The following is an 8,434-nucleotide window of genomic DNA, read 5'->3' on the forward strand; positions in this document are numbered from 1 at the left end:
GCTGCAGTTTTCTCATTTGTGAGCTTGGGCCAGCGTTCAGATGTGAAAACAGCCCTGTCCAAGCCACCCCAAGCACCTGAGGCAGGGACACAAGTACCTTTTAATTTTTTTTCTTTTATGCTACCAGAAAAACAATCCAATTACCTTTTAAAAGAGCCCTGTGTTGTATGCTTGACTAAAAGAACCACAGTGGTTAAAAAAGTAATTTTATGACAGCAAGGGACTTGGGGAAAGCCACAGTCAGGAGGTGCTCAGTTTTATCACTGTATAGAGCAAAGGCCAAGCTCACTCTCTGCAAGGCTCTGCAGTAAGATGGGAAGCACAGCCTAGAGCTGCTCAAACCAGCACACACCAAGACAAACACATCTCCCTCCCCTTCCCTCACAGCTTTCCATCTTACCTTATCTGTAAGCAGCAAATCCCACCCAGCTCAGGAGCTGATTGAAATACAACCCCTTCAGAGCATCACCGAGGCTCAATCTTTGTGGTGAAAGCCAGGCCAAATGCCAAAGCTGGCCCTGGCTGGCATTTACACCAGCTGTTCCCTTTCTGCAAAGGGGCATGTTTCCTCCTCGTGCTTCTTATTGTAGTGACAACAGGGATAATGACTTGGACGTGAGGAAGGGTCTAACTTTCGCTTGATCCTGGTATTAGAAAAGAGCCTGCCCCCACTTCTGCAACACCTCTCCCAGCATCCATCACAGCCCAGTACACAGAGTAAAGCCCCGATCCCAGATCAAGCCGAGGTGGGGGAAGGGGAGAAGAGGGAGATTGACTCAAAACAAAAGCAGAGAAACCCGAAAAGGCTGTTCCTGGCACTGCAAGCAGGGGAAGAGTGAAGAGCACTTCGGGAACACGGTGATTAGTGGGGAAACCTGGGAGCAGAGAAAAGGCTCGGGGCTCCTCCCATCCCAGGGCTGCAGAGGCAAGGGAAGCGTTTGTGTTGGCAGGAAGGCAGCAGGAATAGGCAGCTCTTTCCCGTTTTGGGCAGCAGAATTCAGGGTGGATGTGTGCTCCTCCCTGCCAATGGCCACTTGCAGGAAGCTGGACCCGTGTCCAAACTGCCTCCCCAGCCCCATGGGTGCTTAAATAAGATACACAGCCAACATTTTGTTCCACCTTTATTTTAACAATCAGATAAAAACAGCCATATTTTTAAAAGAGTCATTACATGGCAATTATAAAGTGCATTTTCCACTTGAATGTTGTGTACAAAAATATCTTTTAAAAACAAACATGCAAAACATCCTACAAGGCACTTCCAGGCATAGAGCAAGGAGAGCAACCCCCTCACTTCTATGTTCACATTGGCAATGGAAAAAGGGAAAAGGGGAAAGGCCACAAGTAGTATTCTTAAACTGCTATTGATCAAATAGTCAGTTCCCAACCTAGCTTTTACTTATGGCGCTACTCTTCTAGCTTATCTTCCATGTTCCTCCCTAAGCACACCCAAGGCACAGCCTGAAAACAAGCCCATGAGGAGACACCACCATCCACAGCACCCCAGACCCACATGCCTTGTTCTGGCTCACAAACAGCTCTCCATGGGCACAAGAAGGTGCCAGGAGAACGCGACTTTTCTACAGTCAGTGTCTTACAACATCAACACCATACACTAAATAAATAAAAAGTATCAGTGTCACACAAACTTGCCTCAAGTTTAAAACCAAGCCAAACTAGGCAACAGTCCCCTCCAGAGATCAGATGCAGGCTCTAAGGGCTGACTTGGGAGGCTGTTTGAACAGAGGAATCAAACCTGATGAGTTCTGGGCTAGCAAGGAGATTCACCACCTCAGCTAAGTGATCAAGCACACTGAGGACACATACTGATTCTGTATTTTGAAAAAGCAGCAGTTGAAGGCCAGCTATTCTTCCTGCAAGCTCCTGTCCCTTTTGATATCCAACAGTGATCCCAGTATCCCTTCTAGGTTAGAGTAAAACAGCTTCTAAGTATTTGTACAGTAGTTTCCAGAATTAAAAGCTATGTTAACGAAGTTAAGTAGTCTAGCCTGTTGATTCTCTCCAGCACATCCACAGGCTACTATAGGCACCCAAAATTATGTAAAGCTTATGCACTAGAAAAAGCAGCATTCTTTTGACCTCTATTTCTACAGACTGTTCAGCACTCTCTCTCTGAGCTGAAGGATTAAGTTATTCTGCTAGGTTAGCACCCAAGAAGCTCTGTGAAGCTGCTTGGCACTGCTGATCTCACCAGTCCAGCACACAGCCTGAAGCCAAGCCACCTCTTTAATCACAGGGATGGCTCACCTCTGTGATTTGTCTCACATGCAGGGGTGCTGTCAGGATAACCATACATCTCACTCTCCTCGTGGCTAGTTCTTTGCATAGCTGGGGTGAGCCACTTTTTATGGCCAGAGATGCAAAGTCTGGGCATTTGCAGGTCAAACTGGCAGATACTGCTTCAGCAGAGAGGGAAGGCCAGCACGTTCATCCAGGACAGCCACAGCACCCTGACACGTGAGCAGTGCTGTGCCTTTATCTTCCAAGCAGTCCATGGCACAGAGTAACAAACCATTACCAGATCTTAAAAGCAACATCAGTTCCAAAGCCCGTTCATCCCAAAGCGTTGCTGGGATTGCACATACCACCCACCCCTTTCTCAACCAAGGCACTTCCATGACACAGTAGGTACACAACAGTCGCCTTCCTGTACAGGACACAGCATAGACAGCCATGGGGTCTGGTTGTGTTTGGCTCCTGCTGTACCCAAGCAGAGTCTGCACAGGACCCTGACCCCCAGCTGGACAAAACTCTGGTTTACAGTTCACAGGAGGCTGAAACGCATTTTCAGGGTCCAGCACAGCCAACTTCAGATGTCCATCAAGGGGAAAAAGCATCATTGGTCACTTGTGATTAAACCAAAAGAAGGTTTTGAAGAAGGCAGTCAAGGATGTCAACCCACAGCTGTGTTACAAGCACCACACAGCCACAGCTAATCTCTATTTTTGGTAACACCAGTGGTATGAGAGATTTTCAAGATCATCTGATATAACAACCAGTGACTAAGCATATCAGATCCTCTGCCACAAGCACATCTCCTAATACAGCAGGCTGTAGGGCCACACTTCCTGCCATCACATGGAATTTTCACTTCCAAAACATGCTTTCTGCCTCCCATAGGAAGGGCCTCACTACAAGGATATGTGCAAAGAGAGGACTCCATTCCCAGCAATCCAACCACACTATTTCCTGACAGGCACAGGCTGGCTTTGCAAGGAGAACCCTGCAGCTGTAGTAGAGCCCACTAACAATATAATACTAGGAAATATTTTGAAAGAGCCTTTTAATACTAGGCAGGCAGTACAAAGCAGCCACCACAACACAGCTTGAACAGGCAATATAAGCACTGTAGTGTTTCCCTGGACACTGGCATCTTTACTGAAGAGGAAGAAGAAGCGCTGAAGAGACATGAGCGGTCCTTGGTCCTCTGATCATCTGGAGAGCCAGATTTGCTTCTCTGACTATAAGCCCCCTGCCAGCAGAGACTGCACATCTGGTTTTGCTGGGAGGCTTGTGCTAAGCTACACAGAGCCATACTTCTTCCACCTATTCATACACCTGTGTTCAGACCAGCCTCAAGGCCTGCAGACACACCAGCAACAGTTAGTCAGCCTGGCCTTTGTCCTCGGGTCAGTAGTAGGGCCCGAGCTTCTCATAGCCTGAATAACTGGGCCACTCAGGAAAGAGGCCATAGGAGCACCGAGGGCTCCCAAACCGGTCAAATGCACTGCCAAAGTCAGGAGCCTGTGGGGGACGGACAGCTTCCTGGGCAGACTTCAGTTCTGACCGTATGACCCTGTAATTTGTGCCCCTGTTGTTGTCCCAGTACACCTTCCCATCGCACTCAAAGGAAATGGCAAACTCAACTCTTTCATGTGATTGAATCCCCTCAGGCAAGCTGATGTCAAAGGAAAACGTGTCCTGGTCCATCCCTCCGTACGTATCCTTGACGTACTGGCACGGGTGATCTACAAAGCTTTTCCACGTGTCAAACGTCATCCGGATCTTCACCATCTTTTCAAAAGCGAGGTTCTTCACCTTCACCGTTCCCACAATAGATTTCTCCTTTAGCATGCAGTTTTCCAGACAGACACTGTCTGTCTGGAGGCGGTTTCTGAAGTCCAGGTAGTCTACGGAGGGTTGAACAAAATCCAGGACGAAGCTGTCCTTCTCCACGGTTGTCAGGCCCACGATGTTGTCTATCAGCTCTGTGATGTTGAAAGGAATATCTAGCGGATCCTCAAACTCCGAGAACACCTTCACCATGGTCAGAGCGAAGCCTCTGCTATCTGCAAAGGACACCCTCTTCTTCGCCTTGCTGTGTGGGAAGGAGTTTGCTGCCTCTCCTGGGCCCTTCAGGGCAGCCTTGCTGCTGAGCTGGATGCAGGGCCGCAGCGGCTTGCTGGCCTTTGGAGCAATATTGCAGGCGCACTTCTCTCTGCGCAAGGGTGAGGAGCACAGGTACAGCTGCATGGCCACGTCCACAGCCATTGCTTGCTTGTGAGGGAAATAGTCTAACGCTCTGGAAGATGAGAAGAAGGGTCAGTTGATGCCAGAAAAGCACTTTAATATAAATTGTCAGACAGCTGATATATCACTTCCCTCCCAAGCCATCCCAAATAAGCTTGCTTCTTAATTAAAGGCAGGTACCTGCATGGTTTGATTTACAGACACTGACAAAAACACTACAGAAGTGGCAGGACCAGAGCCTGTTGTGCCCTTGAACAGTTCTTCCAACTGCTACAGGGACAGAGTCACCCTTTGAAGGCACACACACAAGCACTGTCCTACTAGGCTAGCAACAGCAGGCTCCAGAGCATTTGCAACCCAAAGCAAAGCCCATGGCTCAATCCTGCCAATGCTCACAAAATCCCCAGATTATCAAATTTCAGCACTACTCCTGCTGTGCTCTCCTCCCTTCAGGAGAGATTCTCCCCAGGGTTTCACAAGCTTTTGTAGGAGTAGGAACTCAGTTTGTCACAAGCTGCCATACACAACTGACTTCACCTCTCATAAAACCCCAGATGTCAGCCAAAAAGCACTCATTCAGTTGAGCTACACACTCTGCTCATCACTGTCCCCCAGAACTGCTCCATCCAAAGTGCCTCCAAGTAGTGTTGCAAACATAGCAACAGTCTGACACAGCAGCAGGGCACAGGCTCAGCCAACACTGCTCTGGAGCTTTCTTCCCTCTATCCATTTTAAAATAATATCTGCTCAGAAGGCACATCAGCCAGTTTTACCTCCAGCACAGAGACTGCACCTCAAGCCTCCAGGGGGATTGTGCTAAACCCCTGGAAAACATCCATACAGCCACAGGGCTCTGCCAAACACAACTCACCTACTCGAGGTTCACTGAAGCTTTGGAAGCAATTCCTTCTCCCAGAAGGCACAGGCCATGTGCCTCTCCACTACAGCCTCCCCTCCAGCACCCAGCCCCTTCCTCCAGGGAGGCAGCACCATCTCTCTCTCTGCACGCACCCATAAAAGGGCACTTTGCCAGATGTACCCTGGAGATTCCTCTGCAGCCAGGCAGCTCCCAGAACACTGCACCCATCGCTCCTGGCCTTACACTGATGTTCCGATAGACGCTTTTGGCAGACTCTCTTTGGCCTGGCTCTGGGTAAACTGCTGGGTGGATTTATCACACACATCCCCCTTAAGTCAACTGTATTGTAGCTGACTTTAAACACAGTGTATTCCTTTAACAAAATTCCTGCTTGGCAGCAGGCCAGGCTCAAAAGCTGCTCCCACCACACAGAGAGGGATGAGGCAGCAACAGTAGCAGTAACCACTGGCCTTGTGATGCAGCAGTGTTCTGGCTGCCAAAGCCATGCACAGCCAGCTCTAGTACTTGATTGCTGCTCCCGTGCCAAGAAAAAGAAGAGCCACACTCTCCCAATTCAGTGCTTTAACTCCCCACCCTGTAACACCAACACAGCAGCTCTGAGCAGGCTTTCACAGCATCCACTCAGCAAGGGTATCTGTTTATTCAGAGCACATGTGCCAAGGCTTGCATCCCAACACACCCACCAGCCAACTCCTTCTGCAGTGCCTCCTTTCAGCTGCACAAAACAGACACCTCAGATCCACCTGTCTGCTAACACTACTCTGCTCATCTCTACCTGGTTTTGCCAAGTTTTTGTTCATACACACTTTATATAGGTCATTTCCTCCTTGAAATTAATGCAGCTCCCAATGCTTCTTCTCCTACTTGGGTCAGTTTCATCTGCATTGCATCTTTTCCCAGGGAAATTTATTCAGCTGAATTCCTGTAACTTCTGAGAAGCCAGGTTTCTCAGGAAGCCTTGGTTATTCACAGTTTTAGAATGAAGAGGCATCGAATGCCCAGCTGCATAACTTGGAGCTTTTTTCCAAGCTAAAAACTATAGCAAGAGTTTTTTATAACCAACTATGCTGAGCCCCATGCTTTTATGAACTGCCAGTTCATTTGATATCCCAGACAACTTTTTCTGCACTGGAGACTCTACTGATGCCCAGCTCTCAGCCAGAGGCAGGTTTCCCCCCTGGGGCTGAGGAAGGTTGTCTTGAACTCCATATGCTTTGGAGGTGGGAGCAGAAATATAGTTTTGAGAGCTCATTCAGGAAATAAAGCTCCAGGAAGCAGAAAGTGCAAGGCAGAGAGCCCTATACAGGCAGAGGGGCCAACTCCTTCCCATAGCCCATCAAAAGGAGAGCAAACTTGAGTCTGTCCCAGACTTCTTCTTGTAGCTTTACCCTCTCCAGAGAAGGATATCTGTCGTCTATGAAGGAGAATTAAGGCAGAACCAAGGAATTACTTACACCTCCCTTATCGAGCCCCTCCGGTTGCCTCCCACCTGCTACCTGGGGACAGGTGAGCCCTTGCACACTTGCAGCAGCACTTGCAGAGCCAAAGCCCGCAGCCGTAGTGGGGCCGAAGCAGCGCTCGGGGGCTCCGCACCCCCTCCTCCTCCGCGATCCAGGGGGGCCGGGCCGCCCCCCGGGCACAGCCCGCTTCCCACAGGCGCCTGCCCGGCGGCGCCCCCTCGCTACAGCCCGCCCCCTCCGCGACAGCAGCCAAGCCGCGCCGCCCAGAGCCGGGAGAGGCGGCAGCAGCAGCAGCGGAGCCCCGCAGAGGGGCAGCCCCGGGGCTCCACTCCCGCCTCAGCCGGGGGGCTGCAGGAGCCAAGCCGCAGGATACTGCCCCAAGAACAGCACCGCCGCAGCGGGGAGCGCCAGAGCCGCTCCCGCACACACGAGGAGGCTGAGAAGCCAAGCAGGCGGGGAAGGCAGAGGGGATGAGGAAGGGCAGAGGAGGGAAGCGGCGGCGCGCCCGTACCTGGCGCAGTGCATGAGGCCGCTCCGGCAGCACCGCCTCACATCGCGCCCGGCCCCGCACCGGTCTCTTAAGGGCGCCCGGCCCCGCCCAGCTGGGCGGCAGCCAATCAGCGCGCTCCGAGCGCGGGCACCGGCACGCGAGGGGGCGGGCCCGGCCCGGTGGGCGGGGCCGTGGCGGGCCCTGAGGGGCCGCGCAGGGAGGGCGGCCCGCGTGGCCGGGGAGCTCCCGGGGCTGCCGGGTGGGGGGAGCTCGCCGAGCAGCCCCGCCACACCCCCGCGGCACGGCAAGCTCCTTGTGGTAAAGTGACAAGCTCTGTGTCCGGCGTCGACTGCCCCCAGTCCCTCACTATCTGTCGGTTCCTGCGCCAGGTTGCTGTCCCTGCGTGTCCAGAATCACAGAATCAATTTGGCTGGAAAAGATCTCTGAGATCATTAAGTCCAACCTATGACCAAACACCACAATGTCGACTAAACCACAGCACTAAATACTAGGTCCAGTCTTTCCATAAACACCTCGGGAACGGTGACTCCACTAACTCCCGGAGCAGCCCATTCCAATGTCTAACCACCCTTTTTCTGTGAAGAAATTCCTTCTAATGTCCAACCTAAAGCTCTCCTGCTGCAGCTTAAGACGATGTGCTCTTGTCCTGTCACGGGTTACCTGGGAGAAGAGGCTCCTTTCAGGTACTTGTAGACAGTGATTAAGATCTCTCCTGAGCCTTCTTTTCTCCGGACTAAACGCTCCCAGCTCCCTCAGGTGCTCCTCTAAGAATTTATGTTCCAGACCCATCAACTGTCTTGTTGCCCTTCTCTGGACCCGCTCCAGCACCTCAGTGTCCTTCCTGAACTGAGGGGCCAAAACTGAGAAGGGCAGAATAGGCTTTCCAGGTGCCACAAGTAAGCTGCTAAACCCTCGGGAATGTGCTCTTGAGACAGGAAAACCTTTTTGGGGCACCAGTCTTCCTGTCTGAGCTGGCCCAGGGTGTTTGGGTGCTCAGGGCCAGCTGGGCAGGAGGGTGACTCTCACACTCCTGTCTTGCGGCCACAGCACCAGAGCTGTGCTGGCTCTGGGTAGAAGTCTCCAGAGGATACT

The 8,434-nt window shown here is 51.6% G+C and overlaps 1 protein-coding gene across 1 annotated transcript; it reads right to left on the reverse strand.

The window, feature by feature from the left end:
• Nucleotides 1-3,651: 3,651 nt before the first annotated feature.
• On the reverse strand, nt 3,652-4,533 carry PPP1R3B (protein phosphatase 1 regulatory subunit 3B). The gene has a single exon (XM_066549020.1). It carries the CDS (start codon nt 4,510-4,512, stop codon nt 3,652-3,654), a length of 861 nt encoding a protein of 286 aa, XP_066405117.1. The 5' UTR covers nt 4,513-4,533.
• Between the last annotated feature and the right edge of the window lie 3,901 nt (nt 4,534-8,434).

This window comes from Molothrus aeneus, chromosome 4 (assembly GCF_037042795.1).
Source record: "Molothrus aeneus isolate 106 chromosome 4, BPBGC_Maene_1.0, whole genome shotgun sequence".
Taxonomy (NCBI): Eukaryota; Metazoa; Chordata; class Aves; order Passeriformes; family Icteridae; genus Molothrus; species Molothrus aeneus.